Source organism: Arctopsyche grandis, chromosome 9, assembly GCF_051622035.1.
Source record: "Arctopsyche grandis isolate Sample6627 chromosome 9, ASM5162203v2, whole genome shotgun sequence".
Taxonomy (NCBI): domain Eukaryota; kingdom Metazoa; phylum Arthropoda; class Insecta; order Trichoptera; family Hydropsychidae; genus Arctopsyche; species Arctopsyche grandis.
The window spans coordinates 7,774,145-7,795,403 of NC_135363.1; the positions used below are offsets into that span (position 1 = coordinate 7,774,145).

At 33.2% G+C, this 21,259-nt stretch overlaps 1 protein-coding gene across 2 annotated transcripts; it reads right to left on the reverse strand.

Annotated features, from left to right (window-relative positions):
- Positions 1 to 18,540: 18,540 nt before the first annotated feature.
- Positions 18,541 to 20,819, reverse strand: LOC143916777 (uncharacterized). Of its 2 annotated transcripts, none has more exons than XM_077438025.1 (2): positions 20,735 to 20,819; positions 18,541 to 20,444 (listed from the first exon to the last, which is right to left on the reverse strand). In XM_077438025.1, the coding sequence occupies exon 2, from the start codon at positions 20,433 to 20,435 to the stop codon at positions 18,954 to 18,956; it is 1,482 nt and encodes a 493-aa protein (XP_077294151.1). In that variant the 5' UTR covers positions 20,436 to 20,444; positions 20,735 to 20,819; the 3' UTR covers positions 18,541 to 18,953. The 2 variants fall into 2 exon arrangements, with proteins under 2 accessions (XP_077294151.1, XP_077294150.1); XM_077438024.1 differs by having other exon boundaries at positions 20,719 to 20,819.
- Positions 20,820 to 21,259: the final 440 nt, after the last annotated feature.

Genomic DNA, 21,259 nt, shown 5'->3' on the forward strand with positions numbered 1-21,259 from the left:
AAAAATGTACCATGAAAACAGTGAAGCATCCCCCAAGCCACATGGTTTGGGGATGTTTTTCTTATTATGGAATTGGTGGAATACAGTTTCTGCAAGGTTCCATTAACGTAATAGCATATAAAAAAATTCTAGAAGGAAGTTTTATCCCATCAATTTAAAACCATCTTTCAAATTCTGATGATGTCATATTCCAAGATGACTCTGCCCCTTGTCATCGAGCTAAATTAGTGAGTATTAATTTTATTTAATGGCATTAAATGTAATTAATAATATTTCGGTCAAAATACTGAAATACTTCTGTTACTTTTTTTTAGGTTCGGGTTTATTTGCAGGAATTGGGTGTAAAGGCCTGGGAATAGTCCCGATTTAAACCCAATTGAAAATTTATGGATGGCTATTAAATATAGGATTAGTAAAACAAATGTGTCATTAAAATTGTGTCATTAAAAGAGACCATTGAAAAAGTATGGTATGAAGACTTCCCCATCGACATTTTAAGAAACTTAATAGATTCTATGCCTAACCGTATAAAAGCCGTCATAAAATTAAAAGGAGCCGCAACAAAATATTAATTAAGTTTTTATAATTTGTAAATAATACCATGTGACTAATAAAATTAAAAGTTTACGCTCAACTGTGTTTTTCCATTCAAAATTTCATTCAACTGTGGAGACTGCGTTTGGTCATAAAAACCGGCTCGGACTAAAATTCTCCCTAACTTTTTTTTTGTTGTTTCTTTTCTTAACGATTGTCGTTAAAATAAAGCACTATGATATAATCTACCATTTTAATGACTTTGGATGTTTATTTTATTTAAGATCACTGATATTTAACGCAAAATCACATTTTTCTATGGTGTTCCGGTTACCGAAACCGCGACCGTACCTATATGTAAATGTGTGCGTATTATTTTTATGGATGGAATATGTAACTATTTACACGAATAAGACAAAAAAAATGAAAATAAGTGGTGTGAAGAAAGTCGAAAAACGATCAACTACATATATAATTTTAAATAGACTGAAATATTGAAGCACAAACTTTAGCATCAGGTGAATAAATATAAACATATGATGTACTATGAATGGAAAAAAAAGTCGAACAAAATAAAATACCCTTTCAGGAAATTCGCGATTGTTTTTCGCGACGAAATCAATACGCGTATTGTTATTATTTTTATGTTGCCAACCAAAACGAAGGTTACGTTCTATGTACGAATCCTTGTGTATTTTTCATGTACATATAATATTTCATTTTAACGAGTGATGCTACATATACGTCTGCCTGGAGAAACTGTATCGATTACGCGCAGGGGTGCGTTTACGCAACCTTACGATGCGACGGATCAACTGATGGCGTAGGCATTACCATCATGTACCCACGGCTGCTATTGTGAATCGACCCTCGTGATGGGGATGAAATAAGGGTGTGCAGCGAACGGCATATAAAAGTGTGACCCTTTGCTAGACGCTAATCGTCATTAACGTGTTCAACACCGGAAGTTACCATAGTAACGCCCGGCCTGGAGATCTCTATCCGGTTGCACTTAAACGCTTGAGTATCTCAATGTACGTAGTATTATATAGGTATGTCATGTACATATGTCAAAGTTTAATATTTTGTGAATTTTAACGGATACTCTGGATATAGAGCCAGGTATTATGAGCTGGACCGTCATATTATCCGCATGAAGAAAATTGTGTGGAATCCGCATGAAGACAAATACTCTCTAATGATTGAGAAAGTGCAAAAAAGCATTTCTTCGTTTACTATTTAATAAATCAGTATGGTTATTACCCATATTTATACCCCACTCCTTTCCTTTTGGGCATGCTTGGGTATAATTCCCTTGAACTTCGGTGAAACTTGTCATTAATTCGTTTTGCTCTTCAGCTTCTACGTGGTAATACGTCATGCCCGTCGTTGCTGGAACAGTTGGGACTTTATGTCCCCAATGATTATACATATGCGTGGTAGACATAATCATTTGATGGTTGTATGCACCTCCTGTACGCACAGCTCTTTATCGAATGGCTCCTATTCCAAGAGCTATCCGACTTTTCAATGAAATCGTTGCTGCTTTGCCTGCTTGTGATATTCTCCACCTCAGTGAGCGTAGATTATCGGATATTTTATTCTAACCTATTTGTCTGGTAGCCTGCGCTTATCATTTTTTTTTATAATTTAACGTGATATATGAGTGGAATTTTGATCTTCTATTTTCAATTTGGGCTTTTTTTTCGTATTTGCGGCTGGTTCTTATATTATACTATATGTATATATGTATATTGGTTCTGGCTATTATTTTTTGATATTATTACTTTACCTATTATTATTATAATGCTATTGTGTTTTATGACTATTTATAAATGTATTTTTTGTCTGTGTATACATACATTTTTTCATCTCTCTGTAATTTTTCGACCATTGTGGCGCATTAGGAACTCTTGTGATGCCATAATGGCCCAAACTTAAACTTAAATAAATATATATTGAATGCTAGAATGAACTATGCATTTGATTCCAATTAACTGCTTGTTGGGAAAACTTTTGTGTTGACTTTTCAATGATTTGTATTTATAAAGGGCTTTTGAAACGCTTTAATCCTGATGACGAAAAGCTATTTTTTTTCTTTTCAGAATGATTTATTTTTTAGTATCCTAATTAATATGTATTTTGATAAGCAACCATAGTTTTAGAATCTACATAGTTTCCTATAGGAAGCTCATTTATTCAAGGTTCATAATGCCATTTAATACAGGATACAGTACATAATTTGAAGAACTTCGCATATCCCCAAGATAATTGAAGTTTGAGAATCGGTGAAAGTTAGATGGAGTCAATAAGGTGAATGGAGGTATCAAATTATCTTTCAATTCAATGATTTTCGTCATTTAAATGGCGCTTGTATGGGAAGTATGTACATATGTACATACATATATTTACTTACGGATGAGACTAAATTTTCTGTCTTTGTGAATTTGTGTTTTTATAATTAATCTTACATATAAATTGGTTTAAAAAGTAAAGGATAGTATTCTCTACGTGTCGATTGATACTTTGGATGATAATCAATTGACAAACATTCCTACAGTGTTCTAGATATAGGTAGTTCTGCAGATAAAGTGAGCTTTGCCTTTTTTCGGTGTGGCGACAAATCAATCAAGTCGCACTGCTATTACTGTTGTTTTCTTTCTGGTGTGTTGTGGTGGACTCAAGTTTCACCAGTGGCATCCATTTTAGTAATTAATAGCTTTCTCATAATCAATTCTCAAAATCGGCAAGGGTATGCATGTCCATTCATTTGAAATGTAGCAATTTGAGATACCTTTAATTTGCGACTTTCAATAATACTGGGAAATTTTTTGGTTATTTCTATATTTAAATAACGCTTTTTTTCATGTTTATAAAATATTCGGTTTATTTAAAGTTTATTAAGAATTTTCTTTTCACGTTCGTCGGTTGTTATATTAAAACGAATCGTAGAGTTACTCGTTGAAGTTTGATACAATTAGAATTGAGTATCCATAGATCGAGTGTTCCAATACTGAATTTCAGACAATACCAATTCCGCTAAAAATTAATATTTCCGATTTTTTGAATTACACAGAATTAGTTGTGCCATAAACTAGTTCAATCAGAGCGCTAGCATCGATTTGTAATATCGTATTTTACATATGTACGTATATATGTAAAATATATTTATGTGCGTGGTAGACATCCTCATTTGATGGTTGTACCTCCTGCACGTACAGCTCTTTTTCGAATGGCTCCTATTACAAGAGCTATTCGACTTGTTAATGAAATCGTTGCTGCTGAGTCTGAATGTGATATTTTCCACCATAGTGAGCGTAAATTGTCGGATATTATTCTAACCAATTTGTCTGGTAGTCTGCGCTCATCATTGCTTTCATGATTGATTGTGATTTATGAGTGGAATTTTGATTCACGCGCTTCCATTTGGGCCTCACAGAGATGTTTTGTATTTGCAGCAGTTGGTTCTTATGTATTGGAACTGACTGTACATACATAGGTGCAAGACATTCCTTATTATGTTATACTAGTGAATAGCCCGATGAAACATCATCGCATGGGTATAAAATTATTATATACTCTTATAAAACTAAAAAAAAAAAATCCGGAACCGGAAACGTTATTTTCGTAGACTCTCATAGATAGTTTTCAATTCTTTATTTGTAATAATTTTCAATTCTTAAAAATACGCAGACTCCCATGGAGAGTTTTCAATTATTTATTTAAAGACTTTCTATTTTTTTCTATTATTATTAGCTATCGCCCCGAGCGATACTGCAAATCGAAATCGATTCAGTCGATCCATGACACCCGACTTCTCCCGACAACTACCGAAGATATGACTCCGTTTTGATTGGTTGTCCATATGTTCTGTACGATTATTGAATATTAACGTTATTTAGAGCAGTCTTTATATCCGTATCATGGTGTACTGGTCAGCGTATATTGATCTGGGCACGAGGGGGGTAGGTTCGAGTCGGCGTCCTGGAATTGATTTTATTTTTCAAATATCGCTAAAATATAAATTAATTTCAATAATTTCAATTGTTTTATATGAAAAGAAAAAAAATGGTTCAAAACCTCGCTAAATGAAATTATTAAAATTTCGTATTTTTATATGGCGAGAAGGAATATTTCAATTAATGTTTAAAAAAAAAGGCGAAAAGAAAAATTGGATTTGGCGCGATGTCCGAGACCATTAGCTCATTAGAGCCATATTCAGGCTATTTGGGGTGATCGGTTCGAGTCACGACAAAGTCGTCTCGTCGAAAAATGAATTAATCGATTTTTATCGATTCGTTCATTATGTTCGGCGAGAGTTAGGACACACACACACACCCACACACACACACACACCCACACACACACACACACAGATTACCGTCTTTATATATATGATTTTATATTTGATTTTTTTTTCGTTATCTGCTTTAATTAATTGCTATTGTTGTATAAATGTATTTTTGTCTGTTATAAGACATTCCCTTCTTTGTTGTTTTTTTTATAATTTGTAATTATTATTATTATCCGCTATTATATAGCTTATTATTTTTATGATTGTGTTAAATGTGTTGTTTGTGTATATGTATATATGTTTTGTTTTTTCCATGTCTAATTTCTTTAGCTATTATTTTGTTTCTTTTCTGTTATATTTTTGACCATTATGGGGCATTAGGAATTCCTGTAATGCTACAATGGTCCAAACTTTAAACAAATAAATAAATATTATATACAAAAAAATGTGTGTGTGTGTGTGTCTGTGTATTTTAGGGATTTTTTTTAATTAAGTGTTGTAAAATGCATGTGATAATGTGATTTAATTTTAAATGTACCCGGTCGGAAAATAGATTCGATGGAAAATACTCGTACAGTACAATATGTATAAACTATTTAGATATATGTATGTATGTATGTATGCATATATATGTATGTATATAGAATGGTGTTTACTAGTTTACGTGTGGAATCCAAGGTTTTCTTTTGGCCCCTATCAATAATCCTTCTCGAGAGTAAACAACTTTCTTTTTTTTTACATTACCTACATACATACATACATACATATATTGATCGATCAACAATGAGAAAATTGGTTTTCTCTCCGCCGCCTGAAGTAAAAAGACAAAGAGAAAAATCAAATCAAACTTTTATTTACTGTACGAAAAGGAGATATGTATGTATGTATGTATGTGTTAGGAGAAAGTGTGTGTGTGTGTGTTTGTTTTTGTTTTTTTCTTTTTGAGTTTTGCGTTATTGCGTTTTGATGTTTGTGTAAAAATGCCATTCGCCACTGTTATTGCAATATTATACGCGGCCGCAAAACGCTCAGATTGACGCGATCGTCACTCTCAACAGACGACCAATAAACGCGCGTTATAACAGACAATATTGTAGTGCTATATTCAACAATACTTGTCCCCCGAGACTATTAATATGTTCGTAAACTCAAATCGCTTTTATATTGATTTTTTTATACTGTGTGTGTGTTTTTCTTTATAAATATAAGCGTTTATGTAGACCGATTAGTGTCAAATCAGTTATAACTACTTTGCATAAGATACATATTTTATATAATCTACTAGCTGAATCCGGCATGCGTTGCAATGCCACAATAACGCATTAGCTGATATAACTTTACTTTCACGGATACTACGAGGTGACATCGACTGCTCTGCTATCCTAAGTAAGTTTTATTTATATGTACCAAATCGGTCCCTACGCAATTGGCCTCTTTTGCGTGCTTCCATTGCCTCCACTAATTATCGTCGAAACTCTTATATCGTCAGAGTGTGCAATTTTTACAATGGCTTAGATGAGAATATTGACCTATTTCATGATAGTTCAATTACTATTAGGAACTTTGCAAGATTGGCAATATTGTTTTTTTTAACCCGTTTTTTCTTTTTTTGTTTTTTTTTTTTACCTTAATCCTTTTTGCTTAATTTTCTACTGTTACTCACCATAATCTATGTACTATTATTTACAAATTTGTCAATATTATATTTTTATTTTTTATTTATTTATTTAATGTACTTGGGGGAGGCGGCAAAGCCGATAGGCCCAAGGGGTTTGAATAAACATATTTTACAAATTATACATATGTACATACATACATATATGCAAAAAAAAAAAAAAAAAATCAAGTTTATTCACTCGTCTCTCGACGCTCCGTGAGAACGGACGTGCCGAAGACGTACTCTCTGTGCGAGCGCTCATAATACAGCGATACGCCATACCGTCAAAAAACCCACACCTTTTAACATACACAACAAACACCCCCCACAAAACGAACACCAAAAGAACACATGTTGGCACCATGCGAGGATCCAACCTGAAAAAGCGACTTAAGAAGACACTGATAACTACAACCGAAGCTCCTCAACCAGGCTGCTCTCAGACCGCTCAGATGGAGACCGAGTGGCAGTTTCCAAAACATACGGCAAAGAACGTGAAAGATGTTGCTCCTGAATTTAAAATTCAGGAGAAAAACAAATTTGAAGGGCTCTTGGAAGTTTCCGATGTCCCCAGAAGCGGTGGAAGAATCCCGCCCATCATCATGACAGCTACTGGCACTCACGGCAGCATGATCGAGTCGATCAAGAAGTTTATAAAAGACTTCACAATGACTTACATTGGTCAAAATAATGTCAAGATACAATGTAAAAGTCTTGAAGACTTTAAAAAACTTCGGGATGGATTGACACCAGACCGACAATTCCATACCTTTTCCAGGAAGGAGGAAAAGGAAATAAAAAGTGTCGTACGTGGCTTGCCGAAATTGCCGGAAGCTGATATTAAAGATGACATCATCAGACAGGGATTCCCTGTAACCAAAGTCATACAGATGAAGACGAAGGAGCCTAGGAGCAACGCCACCGAGCTATACTTGGTGTTCTTCGAGCCATCGGTATCGGCAAAGAAGATTAAAGAAATCCGGTACATCTGTTACACAAAGGTCAGTGTCGTTAAATATACTAGTAAATCACAAAATATTACTCAATGTTTCAGATGCCAAGAATATGGACACGCTGCGAAAAACTGCAATCGGCAGGCCAAGTGCGTCAAATGTGCCGGCACTCACCTCACCGCACAATGCAATCAAGGAATAGTTACCCCTGCTGTCTGCTCAGGCTGTTCAGGATCTCACCCCGCTAACTTCAAAGACTGTCCAAAAAGACAGAGCTATCTGAAAATGCTGGAATCGAGGAAGAATCGAGCATCAATTGTCAAAGCCAACCCTTGGAAACTCCCAGTGGTGCAGCCACAAAATATCCCGGTCGTTAACGATCATAACTTCCCAAAGCTACCGACCACTAAAACTCCTTCACCAAATATCCCTAAAAAACCCCACCAACCAACCAATCCCAACATTCAACCAACAACAGACCTAACTTCCATGGCGTCTATGACGAAGATGTTGAAGATCCTCCAGGAGATTCGTGCCAAGGCCAGCGGTTGCACCGACAAACTAGAGCTGGCACTCATGCTTGTCGAATATCTCGATGTCTTTGATTAACGGGAGGCGCCTGAACATTCTAGCTTGGAATGCTCGTGGACTTAAGAATAAGATTGACGAACTAGAGTCGGCGATCGGTGAGTACTGTGTTGACATAGTTTTAATCTCCGAGACCTTCTTAAAACCTCATATCCGTATTAACCTACCTAACTTTAACTGCTATCGCGAAGACCGAGAACAGCATGGAGGGGGAGTTGCCATTTTTATAAAATCCTCAATTAAACATTGTCGCGTAATAACTCCGCCACTAAAAAATTTAGAACTAACCGCCATCGAACTAACAATTAACAACACCCGTCACATAGTAGCATCCGCTTACAATCCTCCCCAAAAACGATTATTGGCATCCGATCTTAACAAAATATTTAACATTGGTAGTTCGGTAGTGGTAGCTGGTGACTTTAATGCCAAACATCCGTTATGGAGTTGCGTAAACACTGACCAACAAGGCACAACTCTTTTTAAATACATTCAACTAACAGATACAATCTTACTTCATCCGGATACATACACACACTATCCCACAAATAACTCACAACCATCCACACTAGATCTTGTCCTCGTCAAGAACTGCCCAAAAATATCGACACCAAATGCCCTTCAAACCCTGTCGTCTGATCATCTCCCGATAATCTTCTCAATCGACGGGAAACCCGAGGAAATCATCAAGCATAGTTGGGATTACGGGAGAGCTAACTGGCGAGAGTTCAAGTCGTACATAAATGACCAAACCATTCTAACTTCTACCACACTCACAAACAAAACCGAAATCGACAGCTCCATAATACACCTAACGGAATCAATAACTCGATCCAAACACCTTCACATACCTAAGACACAATACATTGAACACAAATTAGAGATAACTGACTTTGTTGCAAATCTAATTAAAAGTAAAAATAAACTCCGTAAAATTTGGCAAACATCAAAAAATCCAGCATTGAAAACATTAATTAATAAGCTCACATATCAAATTAAAATTAGAATCAAAGAAATCAAAAATGAAGCTTGGTCTAAAAAATTAGAAAAATTGAGCTCAGTTGATGGCTCTCTATGGAAATTAGCTAAAGCGATTCGCAGGACAAAAAACTCGATTCCTCCATTAGATGATGCAGGAATCTCAGTGACGCGTGATTGCGACAAAGCAGAACTATTATCAAAATCCTTCCAAAAACATCACACACTCACACAACATTACAATCACATACCAACGCATAATAAAGTCAACCGGTCCATTAAAATCATCACAAAAACTCCCACTAACAGTACTAAAAATATAAAATTGGTGCATCCGTGTGAAATCCAAAATATAATACGTAATTTAAAAAATAAAAAGGCACCTGGGCGAGATTCAATAGATAACATCATAATCAAACAACTTCCATTTAAAGCTTTAGTCTCACTATCTAAAATATTCAACGCATGTTTACTCACTGGGTATTTCCCAGAATACTGGAAAACAGCCAACGTAATTCCCATACTTAAGCCCGATAAAAGTTCAAAAAACCCGGCCAATTATCGACCCATTGGCTTACTTTGCACGCTTTCAAAAATTCTGGAAAAAATAATCTACACACGTTTACTTAAAGTCGTAAATAAGAAATTAATAAATGAACAATTTGGATTTCGCACTGGACATTCCACGACTCAACAACTAACAAGACTAACTGAACACGTGACGAAGAACTTTAATATGAAGAGAAGTACCGGAATGGTATGTCTCGACATAGAAAAGGCCTTCGACACGGTTTGGCACGATGGACTCATTCATAAGCTCCTTATTAACAAAATACCAAACTACCTAATTCTCATCATCAAATCGTACTTAACTCGTAGAAAGCTAGTGGTTAGCGTAAATAATGAATTATCGTCTCCAAAAATAATCGCAGCTGGCGTTCCGCAGGGGAGCTTGCTTGGCCCACTCTTGTTCTCCATATATATAAATGACATACCTATTCCAAAAAACTGTCACATAGCCCTATATGCAGATGATACAGCTTGCTTCACAAGTAGCAAAAAACCAGACACTATTCTTAAAAATCTTGAATTTGCAATTAAAACAATGACTGAACACTTCACTAAGTGGAAAATTCAAATTAATCAAACCAAAACAGACGCCATATTCTTTAGTGTTAGAAAACATAAGCCAAGTTCAGATCTGAAAATCCCCTCTGGAGAAAGTCTGAAATGGCAGTCAGTAATAAAATATTTAGGAGTAACGTTTGATAAAAGAATGAGATGGGCACCTCACATTGAGGCAGCGAAATGCAAGGCGATGCGGGGTATATCCTCAATATATCCAATATTTAATCGCCATAGTTCTTTATCAACGCTAAATAAAATAAAATTATATCGCGCGCTCATATTACCATTATTAACCTATGCTTCACCTGTATGGAATAACGCCTCGAATACTAACCTTTCCAAGCTCCAAGTAATACAAAATAAATCCCTTAAAATAATTTATAATACACCCATATATACTAACCTGAAAAAACTGCATGCTATATATAATATTCCGTTTGTTACAGACATTACTAACAAACTAACCAGTAGATTCTATGAAAGAATCACTAATAACCATACTAACACACTTGTGAAGAGTCTCGGTGATTACAACAAAATGTCTATACCCTTCAGGTATAAACACAGATTACCTAAACACAATCTGCTTTAGGTCATCGACTTTAAATAGTCTTTAATTAATATTACGTATTAGATGTATTATGAACATTTATAAGGATTGTAAATAGGTTTTTGAGCTCTTTTTCCTATTATGCTTTAGATTAACATTAGAATAATATAATACTGTGATTACTAATCAAATTAAATTAAAATTGTAAAATAGAAAATGATCAGTAGATCAGTAGCTATTAAAATAGATATAAGATGTATTGTGAACATAATTTTGAGTGATTTGTCGTGACACCGGTTCCAAATAGTTCAGCTTGATCATTTTCGATACACAGCTTCAAAAATCTTATTTTCTAATCTACAACATTAACGCAACATTAAAGATCGTTATCGAGATTATGTTGTGTCCAATTTAAGTTATTTATTTATTGGAGCGGTAACGCGGTAAATTTACAAAAATGCACTCCAAAATCCATGCCGGATTAGAGGAAAAAACGGTATCGATTGCCGGATTTTCGATCATCGACTGTCCATATTGATGTTGACTATGATTACTTAAGATAATGTTTATTAATTATAAAAAGAAGATTTCTATTTTTACATACCTCCTTTACGTTTCACGTGGCTTTCGTGTTAGTGGTCATTTTTATCTCTTATCCGATCGTTTTCATACTTTGCCATATTGCTCATTTTGGTCATCAATACACGTTAATGTATCGTCTGCCATTACGTTGGAGATAAAATATCGTATACAACGCGTTTTAAAAACGGGGAAAGTAAATCTTCTTGACGTTTAACAAGCGTTGTTTAACAAGGCGTAAACTGTTCGCCATGACACGGCATTATCAGATTTTAATTGTTTAAACGCCTATAATTCACTCCATATTTTATGAAATTTGCTCTATTGGTTCTCGTTATCTCTAATATATAAATATTTATAGTTTTAACTCTCATATGTATATATAAATTTCAAATTTGGCGTGTAGCTTCTTGTAGGGTAATACACGATATATATTGATAATACACGGTAATACTGGTAATACACGGCTAAAAGTATGTATATCTCTTCACTAGGTTTTATCAGCGAGATAAGTATTCAATAAGAAGTTATGTTGTATCTAATTGTTAATATGATTTACAATAAGCTTACATACATTTAGTTTTTTACAATAAGCTTACATACATACATCACATACAATTATTTTTAGTTATCAGCTGATTTAATTTATCTGATGATTGAAAAGTTAATTTCTGTAAATACATAAACTCATTTATGGACAATCATACATTGATAAACTATTCTTAAAGCATTCTTAGTATTAATAAACTATTCTAAATTGTAAGGTTCCCGGCATAAATGAGTATACGTATTGCCAGCAGCAACTCATAATCTCAAATTTCATTGTTTATTCCTTCATAACAAACTTTCTAACCAATACAAGCTACATATGTACACAGATCAAACAGTGATAGTTTTATTTTTAGTTATCAGCTTATTTAATTTTTATGTAATACAGCATCTCTCGTTTCGTAGATGCATATACAATTTTAAGATTCAAACATCTTTGCAACTGGACTTGATGACTATGATTTATAGAAATACTACATATTGAGATTTTAAAATGCCTTTAAAGTCATTTAGATGCGATATTACTCAACAATGAAAATAATTATAAATAATAATGAAATGAATTTGTAAATAATTATAATTAATTTGTAAATGATAATTCAATTATGTACTATGTATAAAATAGTTAAAAATAATTTGTAAAATATTGTATTCATAAATAAATGTCTAGCATTTTTATGATTGTAAATCATTCATTCCGCCATTACTGATTTTTTTTCGCGTACCACCAATCATCAATCGGATACCACCAAGTGGCACGCGTAGCGAGGGTTGCGAATCGATGATCTATGTAGAACTATGTAGATGTTGAAAGAGTTGAGATAGTAACTACGATAAGAAGTTTTATCATTTACAAATAACAGTTGAGATCGAGTTAAGCGAAGAGGATCTTTTAGTTGGAAACATTTTCAAATATACATAGAAGGGCCATCAACAAGAGAATTGTCAATTTCATAGAAAGAAATAGTTAATTCATTTTTAAATAAAATTCAAATAACAATAGGCTGCTCCATTACTGTTCAAAGCCATATAGTAAAAAGCATGGTTTTTATAAGAAATTGACAATAGTGAACTTTTTTTTGTGCGAAAATTAACCATCTTTGGTCATAATTCAATGACAGACGAGTTTAAAATGTTAAATATATTTTTAAAAATTAAATTGATTTTTTCTAAGGAGTAAAAATGATTAAATTAAAAACGAGAACATATTGTGTAATTATACTCTGATTCTTATAACTCACTCTAACATGTATACAGAATAATAAATTACAGTATTTATACAATTAAAATGCTTAACAATTCTAATAATAAACCCAAGTAAACGTTCATTTATATTTATTATAGCCTCAATAGATTTGTTGTTTTCTTATATACCTATATAATGTATATTTATTATATTAGTTTTGGATACATACATATGTATGTATGTATGTATGTACGTATGTATGATATCTACTGTTTCACAAATCGTCGATTTTCTCGCCTCTTTGTTTTATGAAGTTAATCGATTTGACGCCTAAAAGACTCAATTATTATTATTGTCAGTGTTCACTGAATGAATACTTTTTTTTCTATCATTAAATTCTAGTATCAAATATGCATGTATGTAAATCGAAATTCTCATATTTTATTTTATTTTATTTTTACATATACCAGGAAGGCTTGACAGGAAGACCCCAATGCGCCTTCTTGGACACTTAATTAATAATAATGCAGCATTTTATTATTACATAAATCACTGTATTTCCAGAAGCTGAAGAACACGAAATAACAATTAATCAATTAATTACAGAATTAATTCATTGGGACATCTATGGATTTAAATTTTGTACATAATTTTTACAAATTGTACCTATGTATAATAAATACAGAAGATTTGTGACAACAGGAAAGATGATTTTTTGCCAATTTTAAGGAACCGTTTCGACAATGATTAGATAAAATTGGCAAACTGTGATAAGAAACGATCGATTTGGAGTCACAAAACCCCGAAATCTAACCAGCAGTATAGCGGATCGAACCCACTGATCACTTGGTGCTACAAATATACGCTACCGTTAAGCCATACTGCTGGCTATATATATGTATATGTATGTCTATTTTCAATTAATCTATTGGAATCTGACCAATGGAAAATAAATTCCACCGCATAGCTCTTTGTCAGAAAATATATTCAATTTTTTAACAAACTGAATAAATCTAGCCTTTTTGATTGAATGTTTAATGTTTAAGTATGTACATATATAACATTGTTTTAAAATTTTTAAATGAATTATACCTGAAATTTTTTGTATGGGTTGTTTTTAAATAAAGTGCTGATTTATTTCTTGTCATATATACATACATACATACATATATGTATGTATGTATACGTGTATATAATATAATAGTTCTCGACGTGCATTTATTCTGTAGCCGGAGCTCCGATATTGGAGTTCGACACACCTGATTCGAAAAGGTAATAACGACGAAATTGAATTTCGAAAGTTAATTCGGTTTAACTGTGCGCGCAACAATTTCGAACCTACGTATAATTTTTTTTCATTTTATTTTATTTCATTCGTTACGTCACTTATGCCACGCTGCGCGTCAACGTGTCAAACGCCACTTTAAATGATTCATATATGTATGGTTTAAATAGTTATTTTGTCACTTTTTATTTATTTTATTTTTTATGGTTTAGGTTCTCCGTTTGCCGTTTGTCGTATGTATTTTTAAATTGGCGCTCCGCATGCATTAATCTATGTATTGCATATGTATGTATATGTATGTATATAGATGACATACTTATTTTCCTCTCCGTTCGAAAATCGTATATCCATTATTTGTAGCTGATCTGCGACTGTAATACATATCGATGCGGTGCAAACGATCGACAAGCGCCAGACAGACTGAACCACAGATTAACGACACGTGTACCTTATGCGTGCGCACTGCTCGCACTTACATTAAGTGAAATCTAACCTAAGTCTCGACATACCTACCCTGTATACGTTCTGTGCTTCTGATACTTTAGTTCCGAATTTTGCCTTATTAAACTCACCAGAAAGATCCAACTCAATTTTAATAATTGCATTTGTGCACATCGAAAGGTTACTCGTCATCTGATGTGCAATCTATCATTCGTGAAGTCGAGAATTGCGCTTAAAGCAGCCATCCAGTTAATCTGTGGTTCAGTCTGTCTGGCGCTTGTCGATCGTTTGCATTAAACCCAATACATATGTATATACATTTTTTTAATTTCATTTTACACACACACACACGGAATATTATTTATGGCATTCAGTTGTTTCAAGATAGTATATGTATATGAGTGTGTTATAAATTATTTTTAGGGATTTATTTTGTATTATTTGGAGCTTGGAAAGGTTAGTATTCGAGGCGTTATTCCATACAGGTGAAGCATAGGTTAATAGGTTAATAAGGTCATATAAAAATGGTAATATGAGCGCGTGATATAATTTTATTTTATTTTGAATTGATAAAGAACTATGGCGATTAAATATTGGGTATATTGAGGATATACCCCGCATCGCCTTGCATTTCGCTGCCTCAATGTGAGGTGTCCATCCCATTCTTTTATCGAACGTTACTCCTAAATATTTTATTACTGATTGCCATTTCAGAGGGGATTTTCCGATTTGAAATTGGCGTATGCTTTCTAACACTAAAGAATATCGCGTCTGTTGTGGTTTGATTAATTTGAATTTTCCACTTAGTGAAGTGTTCCGTCATTGTTTTAATTGCAAATTCGAGATTTTTACGAATAGTGTCTGGTTTTTTGCTTCTTGTGAAGCAAGCGGTATCATCGATATTCTTTATTTACATGTTATTCTAACGTAGAGATTAGGTAAAAAATAAACATTTTTTGATAAATATATTAATGATCTCAATCAGTGGATGTACATACATACATATATACACATATGTACATATGTAATTCAAGATTTAGTTTTAAAATCCTTTTAGCTTTTGTTATCTAAATTATGGGAATATCTTATCGAGATACTTTTATTAATCTAAATTAAGATGATTTCTCAACTATTATCTATAATATTGAAAGTGTAATATTATAGATATTTTAAATGCTTGACGCTAATTAATCATTTTTTTTGCTTATTTTGCTATTTGCCCTTCTTTGCCTATTGACGATGAATCCCGACATTATATCATAAATTCGATAAAATTTATAGATAAAACATACATATCAATTTAAATAGGTAAATAACATTTATCGTAGATAGAGATAGATTTTCCGATTGTAGAATACATAATAGATTAAAAATATTAGCAGCGACGTTTTGAGTGACTTTATGTTATGAAGTGACTAACTGTTATGAAGTGACTAACTGTTATGAAATGTTATGAAGTGACTAACTGTTTGATAGTGATACAATTTTCTTTTTACTTTTATCTATGTACGTAAACTTATCTTTTATCTGTACGTAATCTACATATTTTATCTATGTACGTAATCTACATATTTTTGTACAATAGATGAAGTTTTGTAATCATGCGAAAATTTGAACTTGAAATTTTGTTTTTATTTATGTATGTTGTACATATGTATTTTATATAGGGACATTAAACCAGAGCGAAAATGTGAATTTCTGATTTCCTATTACACGTTATAAAAAAATCACCGACTTTGAATGATGTACTGTGCCTCTAAGCAATTTTTTTTTATATAAATATACAAGGAAAGCTTGACATGGATTCCCAATGCATATTATATCATAATCATGAAATTCGAGATGCTATAAGCTCGAATTTATGAGAGACAGTACAGGTTGTTAATTTTGGTGGGAGTGTTTCAACAATGAAATCAGATAAATTGGCAAACTCTGATAGGAAACGAGAGACCTGGTGTCATATCAACGAGAGACCAAGGTCTGGCCAGCAACATAGGGCCAGGGAATGAATCTATGACCCCTCAGTTAAAAAGATTACACGCAAGCCACTGACCTGTTATATTCTATACTCAAACATCAAATATTTATATTTGAGTGTGGCATTTCAAACATTATGGATTTTCAGTAAGAACCAACCTCAGGTTGATTGATTATGTTCTTCATTTTATTAATATACTTCAATAAAAGGTAAAAACAGCAATGAAAAATTGTTTTCTCTAAAAGAGCCCATATATTTAAATACTAATTAGCCAATTAGTATTTTAAAAAAGGGTTTATCAACCATTTTTATACCAGAAAATTTTTAAACTGAGAAAAAAATCTAAAAAAATTCCCATCATCTTTATGATAGAAATGATTGGAAAATTTAAAACATAAAATATTTTTGGACTAGGGTAATCAACCTTTTTTTATATAATAAAACTTTTTAATTGAGATAAAAATTTTAAAATATCCCCATCATCTTTATGATACAATTGATGGCAAAACTTAAAATATTAAATTTTTTGGACTAGGGTAACCATCCTTTTTTTATAGAAAAAGTTTTTGAAGTGAGAAAATTTTTTTTAAAATATACCAGCCTCTTTAAGCTATAAATAATTATAAAATTTAAAATAAAATAAATTTTTGGACTGGGGTAACCAAACCAAAGTCAGAAAAAAATGAAAAAAACATTTCCATAATCTTTGCAAAATTTAAAATATGATAATATTTTGAGTAGGGTGAGATTAAAGTCTCCCGCTGTTTAACAATACTGTAATCTCCGTTTCCCGCATACAATATATTAAAATTATAATCTAAAACTTATAACTTTATTTTTGAAATTTCGGTTCAATACGCTTAAAAGTTTCGGAGAAAAACAGTAAAACTACTGTTTTTCTTGAGTAAAAGTATTACTTCTGGCTGTGGTAAAAATAATAAAAAAATTTTATGTATGAAATTCAACACCAGAAATCTGCGAACAAGTTTCCTTTGCCCACAAAAAATAGTAATTGATAATAGTGAACGATTTTTTGTAGGCAAAAGCAACTTGTCCGCCGATCTGTGTTCATCAAATTTATGTACATATGTAGATATATATTTTATTTAAAAAAAATTAGTTCAATCTTTTCAGTGGTTTAAGAGACATTTGAATCCAAAAACTTATAAAATTGAAAATAACTTTAAGAGGAGGTACCTCTTTCGATCAATCTACAAATTAAAAAAAAATACATTATTTCAATAAGTGATACTAAATTTCAGTGTGATAGGATTATCGCTATTCAAGCTATCTCCAAAATAGGCGGGCATATGTACATATATCAACACACACACGTGAACACATTTATCTATACCACGAAATCGTGATTAGTGAACGATTCAAATAATCTACATAAGTTACATATTATAATCTAGCGATCTACGTAGGTAAGAGTAAGAGGTAGTATGATATATTTATATGTATGAGATAATATTTTGCTTGTAGCGGTACTATGTATATATAATATATATATGTATGAGTGGCATGCGGTGAAATTATCTCTCTTTTTGTCATACAGCCTTGTTTAATGCGCGCGCGCAGAATACGGGAGGAAAAGCCTGTTCCTCTTGTTCCTGTTGTATCCTGCTCGCGCAAATTAAGTGAGTATGTACCGTTTACCATGCACCCTTTTTTCTATCTTTCGACTTAAGATTTTTCGATTTTCGATCTTTGCCTTCCGATATTTGCATTTTCGGGCGTTTCACTTTCGGGCCCGCGAGGGAGACCGCTTTCAATTATAGCGGCTCATATTTTATATGTAAATATGTATGTATGTAGATAAAGTAAAAAAATAATTTTTGGATCTATCGGCTATGCTGCCTCTACCAGAAGTATTCTTTAATAAATTGAATGCCAAATATATTTTTATCATCAGATTTTTATTTACTTACACGGTATACACAAATTAATTTTTTGTACACGACACCTATGGTCAAACATTTTACATAAGTAGTTAAATATTATAACGAGGCTTATCTTAGTTTAAATTAAATTAAATTAAAGACAATTACATACAAACATCGACAATTTACTGCATTTTATAAATCAGCAAATTCGATATGTTGTTAGCAGCACAAAGTTATCACTTATGAAGGTCTGGTGGCATCACAAAGTCAGGGATTGTTCCCTTGACCACACAATTGAAAGGATTACACGCTTACTACTGATCTATTATTTTGGTTAATTACATGCACATTACATTAGTATTAGAAATTAAATAGAATTATTAGATATTCCTCTCAGATAAGTTTCTAAATTTTGTCTATTTGGCCATTCAGCTGTGACGTTGTGGATTCTTTCTGCTAATTGAATATACTTCAGCAACTGTTTTCTCCCGATAATCCCAGAGTTCAATTCTGACACTAGCTTTTTTGTTTCGGCTTGGAGACCTTGTAGGGCTCTAAAAAATTGCCATAAATTTGGAAAGTGCATTTCGACCGTTTTCGCCACCTTCATATGAAACCCTTCGACCTCATTGTCGGTCCTTCCATAATGCTCCAATATCCTCGCTCGTACATTCCATAAGTCTATTGCAGCCACGTGTGGTGGACTCCTCACACCTCCATCGACAGCCCCTATATAGTTATCCTCAAAATAATCGAGAAATTTATCGATCTTTTGTCGAATTTCTTCTCTCTGTCTCATCTTCCACGGCCGCATAATTTGATCTCGTAGTTCCACCCAGCTGTCGATGACATTTTCTGGGGGGACTAGTGCTAACGCCGACACCATTTTAAACTGCATGGCGTTTTCTGTATCCTGGCCATAAAATCTGGACAATCCCAACTCTTTGATTTTCCGATAGATACTCTGGCACAAATGAAAATAGCAGCCCGTCACCTGTGCCCTCGGCCAATGTGTTTGAAAGCCGTTGATGGCTGCTCTTTCAAAGTCCATCATGACCCGATCGGGCTCCCATCCTGGAAGAAGCGTTTTTAATTTATGGAAAGCCCTCACGTACGTTTCTTCATTTTTGTTAGGAAGGACTAGAAATACCAATGGAATTGCCTTTCCTGGTTTTCGATCGGGGCCCTCCAGTCGCGTGCCGTGTATCGTATACAGTTGAGTGAAAAGATGTGGAGTGGTTTTAAAAGTGCCATCCATTAATACGCCTTGGCAACTTCTAAGGAAATCTAAATTAGTTTGTGTGGTGAACATTAGAATTCGATCTTCACCGTTGGTCGCAGACCCAGAATCCCACTGCAAAAATTGCTCCGGTTGATTTGTGTTGCCCGTGGTTTGATATTGTGCAGGAATTATAATTTCGTTTCTCGTTCGCGGCAGAGGAGGTGGCACGTGTGTTTTATTCCTATGCCTCTGTATGGTTCTCTTTAAGCTGTCGATTTTAGGCAATCTTGCCATCACTACAACAGATGTGTCTTTCAACAAAGATTGTACAATGGGGGTGGTAGTATTTGCTCCGATTGCACTCGATGCCTTTTTTCGTATGCCGATTTTGACTTGGCGTAACTCAAGCCTTAGCCTATTGGGTAGATGATTGTGTTCCTGTGATCCATGAAACTCTCTTCTATTTCTTTTAGTGATTCCGCGACCAGGACACGTGCTTCTCTGCTCGCATACCCAATATTCTGTACTAATGTCAGAAGCCGCTCTGTGACGCGTGTAACAATATTCTTCGTCTACTATCAATAGAGCGCCATTCTTTTGCGTAGTTTCAAATGTCAAATTTGACATTTTGTATCACTATGAAAAATAAAAAAAATATAGACATAGTAATAATAAAAATCATTTAAAAATAAATAAATATCTATGTATATATTCTATGCTTTGTGTACAAATTTAACTTGTTTTATTTAACTTTTATACGAGCTGATAATTTAAGACATAAACACATGTATGTACATATATACATATGTACTTATTATTGGTTTTTCACAAAACACAAAAATTATATATAGATATTTGTGTAATAAAATTTAAAATTCAAAAAGGGGGTATAAGATGTTGAGATCATTACCAGTATAGATCATTACCATTACTGAAGCGCCACACTTGAACCACACTGAAGCGTCAGCTTGTTGATACTTGTTTACCGAATGAAATTCACATTACAACTGAGTATTAATTATAACTATTTTCCCATCTATGGATTTTTCGATTTAAAGAACGATAAAAATAATCTTTGAGTTTAAATCGTATATTGGCAGATATTATTAATGGATAATAACGATCCAATAAGTACATACATATGTACTTATTATGCATACATACATATGTATGCTCGTTATGATTCATTTTGCCGTTATTATGATAAGATATGCACTGTACCTTATGGGCGGGGCAAAAAAATGCAAATTTTGGATTTCAAAGATTAATCTCGACAAAAATCACGGAAAAGTGGATATCTTCAAAGCCAGTTTTTTTTTTTTGCACTTTTGGGTATTTATATTTATTTTAAATACCCCATTGATTTCACGTGATGTTAACCATCATTTTTAGTATTTGTTATTATCATATTTTTATCGATGTTTACTTTTATTAGTCTAAATTTAAAGATT

Bases quoted from the DNA above. Each gene is read 5' to 3' on its own strand.
- LOC143916777 (XM_077438025.1), bottom strand. From the start codon at position 20,435: ATGTCAAATTTGACATTTGAAACTACGCAAAAGAATGGCGCTCTATTG.